The sequence below is a fragment of the Pleurodeles waltl genome, chromosome 4_1 (assembly GCF_031143425.1).
Source record: "Pleurodeles waltl isolate 20211129_DDA chromosome 4_1, aPleWal1.hap1.20221129, whole genome shotgun sequence".
Lineage (NCBI taxonomy): Eukaryota > Metazoa > Chordata > Amphibia > Caudata > Salamandridae > Pleurodeles > Pleurodeles waltl.
In genome coordinates, this window is record NC_090442.1 from 636,992,939 (window position 1) to 637,010,356 (window position 17,418).

A 17,418-nucleotide genomic window follows, 5' to 3' on the forward strand; every position below is an offset into this window, starting at 1 on the left:
CCCTGCCACCTTCCAAATGTTGGTGAATCAAGACCTTGCTGGCTTGGAGTCCTTTAGTGCAGCTTATCTTGATGATATTGCTGTCTTTAGTTTCAGCTGGCAGGATCACCTGGTCCACCTGAAGAATGTTTTGCAGGCCCTGCAAGCAGCAGGCCTCTCTATCAAGGCATCTAAATGTCAGATAGAGCAGGGTACTGTGGTTTACTCTGGACACTTTGTAGGTGGAGGCCAAGTTCAGCCACTCCAACCCGAGATCCAGACTATTCTGGACTGGGTAGCTCCAAAAATCCAGACTCAAGTCAGGGCATTCCTTGGCTTGACAGGTTACTATAGGAGGTTTGTGAAGGGATATGGATCCATAGTGACACCCCTCACAGAACTTACCTCTAAGAAAATGCCCAAGAAGGTAAACTGGACTGTAGAATGCCAACAGGCCTTTGACACCCTGAAGCAAGCTATGTGTACAGCACCAGTTCTCAAAGCCCCAGATTAATCCAAGCAATTCATTGTGCAGACTGATGCCTCTGAACATGGGATGGGGCAGTTCTGTCCCAAACAAATGATGGTGGCCTTGACCAGTCTGTTGCTTTCATTAGCAGGAGGTTACTCCCCATGGAGCAGCGTTGGAGTGCCATTGAGAGGGAGGCCTTTGCTGTGGTCTGGTCCCTGAAGAAGCTGAGACCATACCTCTTTGGTACTAACTTTGTAGTTCAGACTGACCACAGACGTCTCAGATGGCTAATACAAATTAAAGGTGAAAATCCTAAACTGTTGAGGTGGTCCATATCCCTACAGGGAATGGACTTTATAGTGGAACACAGACCTGGAACACCCAAGCCAATGCAGATGGCCTTTCCAGGTTCTTCCACTTAGAAAATGAAGACTCTCTTGGGAAAGGTTAGTCTCATCCTCTTTCGTTTGGGGGGGAGGGGGTTGTGTAAGGAAATGCCTCCTTGGCATGGTTACCCCCTGACTTTTTGCCTTTGCTGATGCTAAGTTACGATTTGAAAGTGTGCTGGGACCCTGCTAACCAGGCCCCAGCACCAGTGTTCTTTCCCTAAACTGTACCTTTGTCTCCACAATTGGCACAACCCTGGCACCCAGGTAAGTACCTTGTAACTGGTACCCCTGGTACCAAGGGCCCTGATGCCAGGGAAGGTCTGTAAGGGCTGCTGCATGTCTTATGCCACCCTAGGGACCCCTCACTCAGCACAGACACACTTCGTCACAGCTTGTGTGTGCTGGTGGGGAGAAAAAGACTAAGTCGACATGGCACTCCCCTCAGAGTGCCATGCCTACTTCACACTGCCTGTGGCATAGGTAAGTCACCCCTCTAGCAGGCCTTACAGCCCTAAGGCAGGGTCCACTATACTACAGGTGAGGGCATATGTGATGTACCCGACTTCCAGTGTGGGCTGACTAGTTTTTGCCAGCCTCCCACACACCAGAGATGTTGCTGGCCACATGGGGAGAGTGCCTTTGGCACTCTGTGGCCAGGAACAAAGCCTGTACTGGGTGGAGGTGCTTCTCACCTCCCCCTGCAGGAACTGTAACGCCTCAAAGGCTCACCCCCTGTGTTACAGCGCCACAGTGCATCACAGCTAGTGGAGATGCCCGCCCCTCCGGCCACTGCCCCCACTTTTGGCGGCAAGGCTGGAGGAGATAATGATGAAAACAAGGAGCAGTCACTCCCGAGTCAGGACAGCCCCAAAGGTGTCCTGAGCTGAGGTGACTCTTACTTTTAGAAATTGGCTAGTGCCCTCCCAGACCAAAACACACCCCTAAATTCAGTATTTAGAGGCTCCCAGAACCAAAGAAGACAGATTCCTGCAACCTAAAGAAGAAGGACTGCTGACCTGAAGCCCTGCAGTGAAGACGGAGGCGACAACTGATTTGGGCCCAGCCCCACCGGCCTGTCTCCCTACTTCAACGAAAACTGCAACAGCGACGCATCCAACAGGGACCAGCGACCTCTGAAGCCTCAGAGGACTTCCCTGCATCTAAAGGACCAAGAAGCTCCTGAGAACGCGACCCTGTGAAACTATCTGCAACAAAGAAGCAACTTTAAAGACCCCACGTTTCCCGCCGGAAGCGTGAGACTTTCCACTCTGCACCCGACGCCCCCGGCTCGACCTTCGGAAAACTAACACTACACAGAGGACTCCCCGGCGACTGCGAGCCTGTGAGTAGCCAGAGTGGACCCCCCTGAACCCCAACAGCAACACCTGCAGAAGAAATCCAGAGGCACCCACTGACCGCGATTGCCTGTAACAAGGGACCCGACGCCTGGAACCAACACTGCACCTGCAGCCCCCAGGACCTGAAGGAACCGAACTCCAGTGCAGGAGCGACCCCCAGGCGACCCTCTACCTAGCCCAGCTGGTGGCTACCCCGAGGAGCCCCCCCGTGCCTGCCTGCATCGTTGAAGAGACCCCTGGGTCTCCCCATTGATTCCTATCTGAAACCCGACACCTGTTTGCACTCTGCACCCGGCTGCCCCTGTGCCGCTGAGGGTGTACTTTCTGTGCCTGCTTGTGTGTCCCCCCCCCCCAGTGCCCTACAAAACCCCCCTGGTCTGCCCTCCGAGGACGCGGGTACTTACCTGCTGGCAGACTGGAACCGGGGCACCGCTGTTTCCATTGAAGCCTATGTGTTTTGGGCACCACTTTGACCTCTGCACCTGACCGGTCCTGAGCTGCTGGTGTGGTAACTTTATGGTTGCCTTGAACCCCCAACGGTGGGCTACCTTGGACCCAACTTTGAACCCTGTAAGTGTTTTACTTACCTGTGAACTTAACAATTACTTACCTCCCCCAGGAACTGTTGATTTTTGCACTGTGTCCACTTTTAAAATAGCTTATTGCCATTTTTGTACATGCTATTGTGATTATTCATTGTTCCTATAGTACTTAAGTGAAATACCTTTCATTTGAAATATTACTTGTAAATCTTGAACCTGTGGTTCTTAAAATAAACTAAGAAAATACATTTTTCTATATAAAAACCTATTGGCCTGGAGTAAGTCTTTGAGTGTGTGTTCCTCATGTATTGCCTGTGTGTGTACAACAAATGCTTAACACTACCCTCTGATAAGCCTACTGCTCGACCACACTACCACAAAATAGAGCATTGGAATTATCTCTTTTTGCCACTATCTTACCTCTAAGGGGAACCCTTGGACTCTGTGCACACTATTTCTTACTTTGAAATAGTATATACAGAGCCAACCTCCTATATTAGCCTAGTGTTGTATACAGTTAAACCAGGCACACCTACAATGGAAAGACTTAAGCTTAGATACTCTGATTGGGATAATAGTTGAATATCTGAATCACAGTTTTCATCTAGTTGCATAGTATCTCTGGGATAGCGAGTATGTATAGAGTTTGATGGAAACATCATGAGTCCTAGGCATTTAAAAGTACAAGGCCCGCCCGTTATGTTAGCTGTAATGTAAGTGAAAGTCAGTTTTCCACACAAAAACAGTCAGCCAATTGGCAACTTGACATGTTTAATATGACTGGCAGCAGTCACTAGATAACGACAAACCATATGATTCAACATATTTTTGCAATGTCTGTCCGTCCGGTAAAAGTACAAAACTCTGTGTTCCCACGGTAAGTTTTGAGAGGTTGATGTTTTCTTTTCTAAGCGGACTTGAATGCATTTTCCAATGTGACGAGAATTACAGGACATGTAGTAACACACGTCACTGGTAGTAATATTTGTAGGTGATTATATGAGTGAGATTGGCCCACTTTTCATTGGTTCCTGACAGTCCCTGCAATACTCATAGGGACTGAAGTGGGTTTCAACATCATGTTCTTGCTCGTCTTTATCACGGTTAGTAGTACTGAAAATTTCTAACAAGATGCTTGTTGGTGTTGGTATGGCGATTAAACATGTTGAAAAAACATCCACAATGCTTCGCATCACGCCCATGCAGAAATCAGATCTGTTGAGCACGGTTTGCGCCAGATGAATCCAAATGTTGTCATTCAGATGCAGTAAAGGTGTTACACGACGTGGTCGATCAATCAAGTCGAGATTGGGGGTGTTGGGTCCCTCCCATCTCCACACACACACACGCCCAAAAGGAGACCACACGGAACACTCGCTGCAAAAACAAGCTGCAGTATGATCTGTAAGAAGAAACAAGTATGATCATTCTCGCAAATTACATTTATCAGCTGGAATATGTTCCCATTTTTCCTTTCCTGGTTTCATAATCAACAGAACATTATTGGGGCCCTTTGCTATTATTTCTGTAGGTTCTGGAGGCCATTTGGGGATTCAACCCACACTTTAGCACCAGGGTTTTTTTCATTGGAACAGAAGCCTCCCTCACCACGTACAGTAAGAAAGGCTGGGGTAGTCCCTTTCCTCACCAGTCCTCCATACACTGGAATTATGACAAGTTGGGCAATTCTGTCTCCAATTTGTATGAATAAGTTGACTTCTCCACTATTTAACAGAATAACTTTGATTTCTCCTTGGTAATCTGCATCAGTCACTCCCCCTAAAACCTGAATACCTTTAAGGGCCAACCCAGATCTTGGAGCAATCAATCCAAAATGCTTTGGGGGTATCTGTACTCTAACACCTGTCTCACACAACTATGTATCGGGGTTTCAGTCTGTAAGCTTGTAAAGCATGTAAGTCAAGACCTGCAGATTCGGGTGTGGCTCTGTAAGGAGCTAAGACTCCAGGTTTTATTTCCCAGTATGTGATGGTATTGGTGGCCACATGTAGTTGTATTTGCAAAGCTGGAATTAACATTCGCATCAAAGGTGTTAATTTCTTAATGGTCTATTGTTCAGAATCTGGAGGGCTTCATTTAAATGCTCTTTCCAGTTTTTCAAAGTTCTATCAGATAATTTTCGCAATTGAGCTTTCAGTAAACCATTAATTCTCTCAATCAGTCCTGCGGTCTGTGAATAATAAGGATTATGATATATCCACTCAATATTGTGCTGAGAACAGTAGTCCTGAACCAATTTGCCTTTGAAGTGTGACCCATTGCCACTCTGGATCTGGAGTGGTACTCCATAGTATAACATTAACAAGTCCAAAGTTCTGATAGTATTGTGCTGAGTAGCACGTTTGCAAAGGACAGCAATCAGATATCCAGAATAAGTGTCGCCTACGGTTTAGGCATATTGACACCCGCCACTAATCGGTAGTGGTCCAATGTAATCAATTTGCCATATCTGTCCTGGTAACTTTCCTCTCCCCAACTGACCTTTAACTGTTTGCGGGACAAATCTCTGTTGTGTGTGCTGACAAGTAGGACATTGCAAAATTACTATTTTTATCAAGTCTAGGGGAATGTGCATCCCTCTGACCTCTGCCCACCTGTAAGAGGCTTTTTCTCCCAGGTGTCCACATTTTTGGTGCGCCCATTTAGCCATCCCCACCAAGTCAGAATCAGGTATTGCCACTTCTGTCTCTGAAATTTTGGCTTAATCGTCTGCAAGGGAATTGAACCATCGTTCTAATGAGTCAATGGGACAGTGAGCATCAACATGATAAACTGTGACTTCACTTTGTTCTAACATTTCCCAAATTTCCTGCCACAACTCTTTGCCCCACACCTCCTTTGAGTGGATAAACCAGTTATATGCATGCCATGTGGGAAGCCAGGTGGCTAACCCATTGGGAGTAGAGCCTGATACACAGCATACAGTTCTGCATATTGGCTACTTTTTCCTTCTCCTGTGGTGGTCAGTAACTTTTTGGTAACTGGATTGTATGACACTGCTTTCCAATGCCTTTTGGTACCCACATATGTGGATGAACCATCTGTGAACCACACATGTTTCTTATACTCAGGGGATAAGGATTCCAATGGCGCACCTCATTTTACTGGTGACTCTCTTACCTGTGGTACTTCCTGCACCCTTTCCTCATCCTGTATAGGGGCTTGTGACACCTGTTCATGTAGGGCTGCAGTGCCTGCCGGTCCTACTCGAGCCCTGTCTTGTATGTACCATTTTCAGCATATGATGCTAGCCTCTTGTGCATGTCCTCTACGGTGAGATTTAGGGGAACTCATCACCTACTGCATAATTGGTATTTCATGTCTCAGAATTAAATTATGACCTAGGGGGTCATTCTGACCCTGGCGGTAATTACCGCCATGGCGGAGGTCGGCGGTAGCACCGCCAACAGGCTGGCGGTGCACCGCTGGGCATTCTGACCGCGGCGGTTCAGCCGCGGCCAGAAACGGAAACCCTTGAGAATCCTCCATGGCGGCGGAGCGCGGGTCTCCCGCCAGGAACAGGATGGCGGTAGGGGGTGCCGCGGGGCCCCTGGGGGCCCCACTAAGTATTTCAGTGTCTGCTTTGCAGACACTGAAATTCGCGACGGGTGCAACTGCACCCGTCGCACCTTCCCACTCCGCCGGCTCCATTCTGAGCCAGCGTCCTCGTGGGAAAGGTGTTTCCCGCTGGGCTGGCGGGCGGACTTTCGGCGGTCGCCCGCCAGCCCAGTGCGAAACCCAGAATGACCGCCGCGGTCTTTTGACCGCGGTACGGTCTTCTGGCGGTTCCCGCTTCACCCCCCTAGTGTTATTTACTCAGTATCCACTAGAGCCCAATAGCAGACCAAAAGCTGTTTTTCAAAAGGAGTATAGTGCTCCCCAGAGTCAGGTAGATTTCTGGTCCAAAACCCCAGGGGCACCCTTGTCCTTCCCTGTTTTTGCCACATGCTCCAAATTGCACATTGTCCCTGAACAGTTACATGTAACCCAATGTCTCCATCCTGCACTGGCCACAAGTCTATGGCCTGTTGAATTGCTTCCTTTGCTAAATCAAAAGCACCCTGCTGTATTTCAACCAATTCAAACTTGTGTTTCTTCTTTGTCACTTTGTACAAAGGGGACAAAATCTGACTCAAATGAGGAATGTGCTGTCCCCAAAAAGCAAACAATCCAATGAATTTCTGTGTTTCCTGCTTAGTGCGGGGTGTGACAAACTCAAGAATCTTTTGCTTTGCTTGTGGCAACACATCTCTGTGTCCCTGATTCCACTGAATGCCTAGAAACTTCACATTTTGAGATGGTCCTTGTGTCTTATGTGTGTTGATCATCCACCCCTTACTATGCAAGAGTTCCACTATTCTCTCCAACTGAATCTGCACTTGTTCTTCTGTCTCATCCTGAATCATCACATCATCAATGTAATGGGTCAGTTGCACACCCGAAATGACAGACACTTAATCCAGGTGCTCTGCCACCACCCGGTGACAGATAGTGGGACTATGTAAGTACCCCCTGGGTAAAGATAACATCTTAAATTGTCTGCCACCATGGGAGAACGAAAATTGCTCTTGGCATTCTGTCGCCAATGGTATAAAGAACGCATTGGAGATATCATGTCCCTACATGTTTCTGTATCTGTTCAATCAAAGTGATGGTGTCTGGGACCGCGGCTGTCAAAGGAGATGTATATTTATTCAGCTTGCGGTAATCAGCCTTCATTCTGTACCGCCCGTCAGATTTGCGCACAGGCCACCGAGGATTGTTCCATTCAGTAGTAGTTGAAGCTATTACACCAACCTCAAGCATGTCTTTTATGGTTTCACTTATTTCATCCTGCCCTCCAGGAATGCAGTACTGTTTCACATGAATTACCTTAGTCTCCAAGGGCACCTTCACTGGGGGAATTTTTAAATGACCCACTTTCATGGCAGCCACTGAAATGTATCTTTTTATTCCAAACCGATAGCAACCATCATCCAAATACAAAGTCATTCCTTTCAAAATGTAAATTCCAAGTAAGTATGTATTCTAAAGGAGGCACAATCAGCACAGTATATTCTCTTTTTGCTGTTCTCCCTATTTTAATTTGTACTGTGGTTTGTACAGCGGGGTCTGCCTTTCCCCCAGGCCTGTGATGGTGTAATGCAGTCTGTTAAACTTCTTAGGGTTCCCATAAATCAAAGAGGCCTCCGCTCTGGTGTCAACTAAGGCTCTAACTTTTTGCGCATTTTTGTGTTTCCAATGTATTTCTAAATCAACATGTGGTCTGTTATCTCGACGAGCCCAACGTTGTACCGGAGGTTGGCCAGTTTCCTAGTCCTATTTAAACCTGTCAACTTTTGCCCAAGTGAGATCTGGATATATGCCTTCATATTTGCTAGCAGGCTCGTCCCCGTCTCTGTTCTCAAGAGTTAACCAGTCACTGTCCAGGTTTTACTCACTCTCTCGTGAGGAAATATTTCTCTCCCTTTCCTTTCCTTTCCTTCCCTTGATAACTGTTACTGACTCTGCATTTCACGCTTGTTATCTTGCTTGCTTATCTTTTTTGCTGCTTTCCTTTCAATTTAAGCCCCTTTTGCTGTACATTTCCCACAAGCTTTTGGTATCTATCCCATCAATCTGTTCTTTTTTTTACACCATCTTTTAGTAGCGCCGTAAACATGTCTTTTCTAGATACTCGGTTGTTATCTGTGTGAACCTCAGACCTTGAAGATCTCTCAGGTTTATCCCAAATTCCTAATTCACCTAACTCTTTGACTGCTTCTAGTACATCTTTCAAAGCCTGCCCTGTCTGATTGATTAACAAAGTCATAATTACTTGCTTATAGGAAGGTGGAGCAAGGCAAATTATTTTGTTTCTTATTAGCAAAGTAAGCTGTCCACCTAACAGTTGGTGTGCAGCGCCCAAGAAAATAGCAGATTTAATTGCCTCTTCCTTAATTCTGTGTGTTGCATCACGTAATGTATACCAGGGTTTCTCATTGGGAGGCCACTCTGCATCGGTGGAGTACTTCAAATTACATCTCTCAACAACCAGTTGTAACAAAGTAGTCTGGTGGTTTCCTTGAAAACCCTTGAACTGTTCCTGTATTACTGGATCAGAACTTAGAGTACAGAACTTGCGAGAGTCCCCAATATCTAACATAACACAGGAAGCACCAGTTTCAAACAACCTTACAACCCAAGCATGTAGGGATTCCTCTGTTCTCTGTTTAAAACGATCATGTAATTTCCTTCTTGCTGAGTATAATCTTCTATAGCATATAATGAAACTCCTGCTGGATCTTGTGGTGAGTGCTGGAGTTTTCGTCTAAAAATAGGTTGCGCACGCACCACATTGTGCTCATGTTTGACCCCCTGTTCCCCACCTTTTTCACTCTCCTCTTCACTAGAGTTTGACTGTGCACTGCCTGTCCAAACACTATCTGTCTAAGACGAATCTGGGCACCAATCAAAACCAGCATTAGCAAAGACTAAGTGAACCTTTTTCTGATTCATCCTTCGTCTACGTTTACGATATCTGTTTTGAGCTATTTTGATCGCAGCTCGTTCTGCAATGTTTTGATATGTATCCACCTTATCTTGTAATAATTTATTTTGGCAAGACAACATAGTAACACTATTTTTTGAATCCACAAGCTGCTTTTCCAGTTGCTCATTTACCTTTTCTAACTGTTTATATTTGTCATGCATTTTTCTGTAGGCAGACAAAAGTATCCACCCTCGTCTGCCAAGAACGGAAAGATCGTTCCCTTCAAACTGTACTTTTCTTAAACAGGACAGAACATCAACTGGTTCCGCTTCATTCAAACATTCGTCCTAGCTTTCTGATAAACCAGCTGAATGTGAAAATTCACTAACTAACTCATCATAAGGTGCACGGCACCATCCAGGAATTTGAAAAACACTCTTTTCACACATGTTTTTAGAAGCAGATGCTTTCTTCCTGCCAAACACATTTTCACTTTTAAATGTACACTTTTGACCTACAAACCCTTTCCTTGCTGATCTACACCAAAGTGTTTTGCTTTACTTTCGACTGAGCCAAGATATACACACTGAAAAGAATTGAAAAGATCCTCTGGAATGCACTTCTTAATCTGAAGAAGACATTTATTATAGCTTTTTGCAAGGTTCGGGAAGGAAGGTATGTATAGTAAAAAGTGTACTTTCAAAATGTGCAACAACAATGTAAGACCATATATAAAGAATCTTCAATCTATAAACAGCAACTATATATACATGCAAGGATACAACCACTTAAATTGATATATAGATATATATTCATACGGAGTGCAAAGCAAAGAATTAATACAAATTTATCACTGTAGGGCCTGTCAGATGCTTCATCGTTCTCATGCCAGCAAGAAGATGACCCCGTTCAACTGCAAGAAAGAGATCCCCACCCTCACAGGACAAATGTCAGGCATTTGACATCCAATCCTGACCGAGGTCTCAGAATTCACCGCTACTGAGCAGGGCCATCTTTTTATATCTTAAAGAACCATGGAAAGGGCTTTCTGGAAAAAACCCTCCTCTCAGAAGGAAAATATAAAAAAATTCTGGCTAGTTTAGGTAAACTTTGAAAGGAATTCGTTGAGAGTTGGCCACCATCCCAAGGCACTTCTGCCTAAGTCAAACCGTTCCCTGCTTGTAATAAACATCAGCCTGGTACATTCTTATCGTACGGACTGCTTACCTCCTACATATTATGTACCAGTCCTAGGTGATAATATGTCCTAGCTCTTCTGTGAGAAGGAAAACATGCAGAAATGGAAAACACGTTGCATAACATGTTTGTACGGAAAAATACTTTAACATGACGGTGAAGCTAAGCTGAACACAAAATGGAGTCTATACTGAATACAAAATGGAGTCTATAACCAGTGACCACTAGAGTCACAATAGGCAACTAAGCTAGGTGCAAAGTGGTGCGACATGACATCAGTGGTCAACACTCAAACAACACTACGGATATTCTTTTTTGAGAAAAGAAAATTCTTCCCATACCAGTATGCCCCTATCTTTCCACTCTGTTAGTTTATCCCAAATTTGAATTGCACTCTGCATGTATGTCTCTCTAGTAATAATCTCATAAACATTCTTATCATTCAATTGACGCATAGTTTCACCAATATATTGCTCTCGTGATAAAATTACAATATTGCCCCCTTTATCAGTGGGTCTGATAACTATCTCATCATATTGTGGCAAAGATTCAATCCTCTTTTGTTGCTCCTTACTCATATTGTATCTTCTATTACTCAATTTCTTGTATTTCAATGATTTCAAGTCTTTTATAACAATGTCATGAAACGTATCAATGTTATCATGTGCCATAACTGGACAGGATATGGGTTTAAACACACCACAATTCCTAAATTAGTATGGTACCATCAACAAATGACTTATAGTGTAACTAAAATCTATTATCACTTTATACATTCTACTTTTAGTGACCCTCAAAACCTGCCATTAACTACAGTGCTTTCAATGTGATGCTATCATATATATTGATCCAAAGAGGGCTGCCAACACTTCCTGGTTGAAGAGCTAACAGCCAGTCAGATCCCATCATGACATCTGTGCTTAGGCTCCGGTCAGACAAAGTTATTTTTCCTTTAATATTTCAAAAACTACTCAACGGATTTCCACCAAATGATAAAATGCATGATTTCTGGACCAATGGCTACCTTTCTGCAAAATTTGGTGTAATTCTGTCCAGCGGTTTGGGATGAAGCCATGTCTAAAAATCCCTACAGAAACTGCATGGGGCTAAAGCGCTTTGGGACCCACTTCTTCTCAGCCCCCGCTTGATGGATCACTCTACATCTTTCTAGACAGTACTTGAATTTGGTGGGAAACTAGTTTTGAAAAGTTAGTAAAAAATTTGTCAAACGGCCCAGAAGTTATAGGCAAAATGAAAAACACACACACACATATGACTAAGGGTGTGTATGTGTGTGTATATATATATATATATATATATATATATATATATATATATATATATATATATTCTGTAATCAGACTCTTAGTGTGGTTGTGTACACATATATATATATATATATATATATATATATATATATATATTTATAGACATATATATGCGATGGGTCTCATTAAAATTCCTATTTCAATTATTAAACAGTATGATACACTCTGGGCAGCTTTTCATTGTCCCTTCAAACCTCATTCTTCAGTTGCAAAGTCTGCAGCTCTGGCCATAACGCCACATCCACACTTCTAAGTGTAACATGTAACCAAGAAATTAACTGGATTAAAAAATGCATAAAAATAGTTTATAGTTTAAAAGTGCTTTGTTGCTATTAGAGGACTCAGAAAATATATCCTAATTTTAGTGTTTTAGAGCACTAACCATAACTTCTATGGGAATAAAACCCTCTCATTTCTTAAATAATTTTTAAAGGAAATGATTTGGGTATTATAGTTTTGATTACATCAAGATGGTATCAGACATGCCACACATTTGTAATAAATATGGAATGTTAGCAGTCTAGTTGTTCTTTAGAATACTGTGGGGAGACAGATGTCACGGGCATGGACTCAGAAGATTGAGGGCAGGGACAACAAACCAACCATGCAGGACAGGCAAGAGACCATTGAGGGCAGTCGGGAAGGCATGGGGGCAGGAGCAGCAAGCTGACCGTGGAGGACACGTGGAATGGGCACTGGAAGCACAACACACAATGGAGGGCAACATTGACACTATAATGCATACACACAGACAACTGAGGGAAGGGGTAAGGGTTCAGGGGCAGAAGGCTGACCTCACAGGGCAGGTGGGAGGGGTTCTGGCAGCACAGAAGACCATGTATGGCAAGCAAGAGGGTTAGTGGCAGCACAACTGCCATGGTCAGTAAGAAGGAGGGGGCAGGGGCTTGCACAAAGAACCATGGAGAACAGAAGAGAGGGGCTGAACACAGACAAGAGAGGGCAGGGGATGTGACTTCACAACAGATCACGCAGGGCAGACAGGAGCAGCAGTTGCAGGACAACATAGCATGGAAGACAGAAGGAAGTGGCAGCAAAATGGACCAGTGAGGGCAGGAGGGAGGGGATAAGGGTATGGAACTAGGGCTGGCATGGTGGAGGTGGCAGGAACATGTGGCAGCTATCTGACCATGCTAGACAGGTGGGTGGGGGGTGACAGCTAGAGTTGATAGGAGGGGTAGTGGCAGGTCTAAGGAACATGGTGGGAAAAAGGAGGGAGCAGGGGCATGCAGACAGACTTTGTAGGGCAGAGGGAAGGAGGGTAAGGGTGTATGAAGTTGGCTCTATATACACTATCTCAAAGTGAGAGATAGCGTGCACAGAATCCAAGGTTTCCCCTTAGAGGTTGATAGTGGCAAAATTAGATAATACCAATGCTTTGTTTTGTGGTAGTGTGGTCGAGCAGTAGGCTTATCAGAGGGTAGTGTTAAGCATTTGTTGTACACACACAAGCAATAAATGAGAACACACACTAAAAGACTTAACTCCAGGCCAATAGGTTTTTATATAGAAAAATATATTTTCTTAATTTATTTTTAGAACCACAAAATTCAAATTTTAGGAAAGTACATAAATTGTAAAGTACTTCACACAGGTAAGTATAGAACTTTGATTTAAAACAGTAGTGCACACAGTTTTGGAAAAAATGGCAACAAGCTATTTTAAAGGTGGACACAGTGCAAAAATCAACAGCTCCTGGGGAAGGTAAGTATTGGTTAGTTTCTCAGGTAAGTAAAGCACTTACAAGTTTAGTCTCATCTGCATAGGCAGCCCACCGTTGGGGGTTCAAGGCAACTCCAAAGCCACCGCACCAGCAACACAAGGCCGGTCAGGTGCAGAGGTCAAAAGAGGGCCCAAATAAAATAGGCGCCTATGGAGAACAGGGTTGCCCTGGTTCCAGTCTTCTAGCAGGTAAGTACCTGTGTCCTCGGTGAGCAGACCAGAGGGTTTTTGAAGAGCACTGGTGGCAGAGGGGTGATGGGGGGGAGACACAGGCACACAAAACACACCCTCAATGGCACAGGGCGGCCGGGTGCAGTGTGCAAAGTAGGTGTCGGGTTTGCCGTAGAAAACAATTGAGGGACCTGGGGGTCACTGTAGCGATGCAGGCAGGGCACAGGGGGGCTTCTCGGGCCAGCCAGCGACTGGGCTAGGATGAGGGCCGCCTTCTGGTCAATCCTGCACTTGTAGTTGGTTCCTCTCAGTCCTGGGGGCTGCGGGTGCAGTGCTTGGTCCAGGCGCCGGGTTCCTTGGTTACCAGACAGTCGCGGTCAGGGGGAGCCTCTGGATCCTCTCTGCAGGTGTCGCTGTGGGGGTGCAGTGAGGTCGACTGGGGGTGTCCACGTCGTTGGTGTTGCCTGGGAGTCCTCTCTGCAGTTTTGGTTGTCCTGAACTCGAGCCAGGGCGTCGAATGCAGAGTGTGAAGACTTGCGCTTCTGACGAGAGAGTCTCTTTTAAGTTGCTTTCTTTGTTGTTGCTTCTGGAGAGAGCCGCTGTCCTCAGGAGGTTCTTGGTCCTTTAGGTGCAGGTCAGTCCTCTGAGTCCTCAGAGGTCGCTGGTCCCCGCTGGATGCGTCGCTGTGCAGGTCCTTTGAGTCTGGAGACAGGCCGGTAGGGTTGGGCCAAGACAGTTGTCGTCTCTGCGGGGCTTTCAGGTCAGCATTCCTTTCTTCAGGTTGTAGGAATCTGATTTCCTGTGTTCAGGGTCGCCCCTAAATCCTCAATTTAGGGGTGTGTTTAGGTCTGGGGGGCAGTAGCCTTTGGAGGGTGGCTACATCGTCTTTGTGCCTCCTCCCTGGGGAATGGGAGCACATCACTATTCCTATTGGGAGAATCCTCCAAAACCAAGATGGAGGATTTCTTAAGGCAGGGGTCACCTCAGCTCAGGACACCTTAGGGGCTGTCCTGACTGGTGGGTGACTCCTCCTTGTTTTTCTCATTATCTCCTCCGGAATTGCCGTCAAAATTGGGGGCTGTGTCCGGAGGGGCGGGCATCTCAACTAGCTGGGATGCCCAGGGGCGCTGTAACAACATGCATGAGCCTTTGAGGCTCACCGCCAGGTGTTACGGTTCCTGCAGGGGAAGGTGAGAAGCACCTCCACCCAGTGCAGTATTTGTTCCTGGCCACAGAGTGACAAATACACTCACCTCATGTGACCAGAAACCCGTCTGGTTGTGGCAGGCTGTCAGGAACTGGTCAGCTTAACACTAGTGTTTGGACTGGTATACAGAGGGCATCTCTAAGATGCCCTCTGTGTGCATGTTTCAATAAATCCACACTGGCATCAGTGTGGATTTATTGTGCTGAGAATTTTGATACCAAATTCCCAGATTTCAGTGTAGCCATTATGGAACTGTGCAGTTCTTGTTTGACAAACTCCCAGACCATATACTCTTTGTGGCTACACTGCACTTACAATGTCTAAGATGTGGCTTAGACACTGTAGGGGCATAGTGCTCATGCAACTATGCTCTCACCTGTGGTATAGTGCACCCTGTGTTAGGGCTGTATGGGCCTGCTAGAGGGGTGACTTACCTACGCCACAGGCAGTGGGATGTGGGCACGGCACTCTGAGGGGAGTCCCATGTCGACTTAGTCATTTTCTCCCTACCAGCACACACAAGCTGGGAGGCAGTGTGCATGTGCTGAGTGAGTGGTCCCCAGGGTGGCATAATACATGCTGCAGCTCCTAGAAACCTTCCCTGACCACAGGGCCCTTGGTACCAGGGGTACCAGTTGCAACGGACTTATCTGTGTGCCAGGGCTGTGCCAATTGTGGAGACAAAGGTACAGTTTGGGGAAAGAACACTGGTGCTTGGGCCTGGTTAGCAGGATCCCAGCACACTTTCAATCATAACTAGCATCAAGAAAAGGCAAAAATGTTAGAGGGTAACCATGCCAAAGAACAACGGCCACACAGGACTGTAATGAGGGAGCAGGGGCATGGACTTCCACAAACGATGGTCAGGAGGAGGAGGTAGGGGCAGCATGCTTGGGTGGGGGCAGTCCAAACCCCCGTTGCCCCCCCCCCCCACCCGCCACCACCACCACCACGTGTTGCAATGGGCATCTTAATGTTAAAAAAAATATATAGAAATTCACTAAAAACAAAACAAAGGTTACAGGAAGGTTAAAGTTTCGATCAGATTGTCACTAATTCACTAAAAAACCAAAGGTCCAGGGACGTTATAGTTAGGTTCAGATTTTACTGATTACAAACCCATAGCTATTCAGCTGTTATAGTTAGTTATTTCAAGTCACTATAACTCATGCCCTAAGATAACTATAACTCGTACCCTTGCCATGCACCGCTAATTACCCCAGATATTACATCACTCATGACATCTTCTGTGACATCATTGATAATATCACTGTAGAATTTGCAGTAAAATTATTGATAAGAAAACTGTGCGTGGCGAGGGCGTGAGTTATAGTTACCTGGGGGCACAAGTTATAGTTACTTGAAATAACTCTAACTATAACTGCTGAATTTCTATGGTTTTGTACAAGTAAATTCAAAACCTAACTATAATATCCCTCTAACCTTTGTATTTTTAAGTGAATTTCTCTGTTTTTTTTAAATTCTGTTTCCTAAGTATAACGTCCCAGTAATTTTACACACACACTCACTCACTCACTCACTCACTCACTCACTCACTCACTCACTCCCTCACCATAACGTGGATTAAAGATTACTATGCTCTCTGGAAGGGGAGAGATGTTCGAAGTGTCTCTCTCACTCCTGTTCTCTTCACACCAATGTCTTCTGCAGTCTCCTAGTTACACATTAGACTTTTTTTTCTTATCTTTCTAAAACACTCAGTATGCATAGCTCACTCCTCATCCCTTTCCTCTTCAGCACTCTCTATTCACTTTCTCTTGCACGCAATTCCTTGTATCTCCTTCACTTCACCAATTTCCACAACACTATGCACTTCATTTTCTTTAACTTTCAATATTTTGATGTATCCCTCCTTCAAAAACTTTTACAGATAATCACAACTAATTTTAGCACACCTGATCATTGCTGGCTGCTCTGCAGAAAGAACAAGGACGAGCGAGAGGATGAGCATGTAAGATGACCCGCTGTCACTCTAAGAAATTTGCACAGTGCTCGGCCCGATCTCAACAGCTCTCAATCGTGGGACACCCACAAACTGAACTCACACAGCAACTCCCCGAAGCCCACCACCCACCCCACGCTTCCTTCCAGGCGCCGTCACTGATGATGCTTCATTTTCTGTCTGTTCGCTGTAAGCAAGTCATTCCGGAAATGGGTCTTTTTCAATTATAGATGGCCCAAAGGGTGCAATTTTACTTTTTGTACGCATGTTGATGTATAACACTTTAAATTTATACAAACATCTTTCAGTGCACACTTCAGTTGCTGTAGTCATTAATATTAGTATTATACCACTGAAGCATCATGCACACTGTCTTTGAAGGTCCCCTTTCCTCAGAAGTAGGACCTGCGTGCTTTGAATATGACCTTGTATTTTGTTTTTTTCCTCAGCTCACCACCGGATAATCTCTCAATACAAGAGTTTCAAAGTAATGAAAGTATTGATGTTGAGGTGAGAGTTTATACAATTTCTTTTGCATTTTCTTGTATTAGTGTATGGTTTACAGTGTAGAAAAAAACT

At 45.2% G+C, this 17,418-nt stretch overlaps 1 protein-coding gene across 1 annotated transcript in view; it reads left to right on the forward strand.

Moving 5' to 3' along the window:
• Positions 1–17,418, forward strand: part of MON2 (MON2 homolog, regulator of endosome-to-Golgi trafficking) — a 775,721-nt gene that overhangs the window by 640,242 nt on the left and 118,061 nt on the right. The window contains 1 exon segment of the mRNA XM_069229077.1: positions 17,289–17,349. Coding sequence (XP_069085178.1) covers positions 17,289–17,349 — 61 coding nt within the window.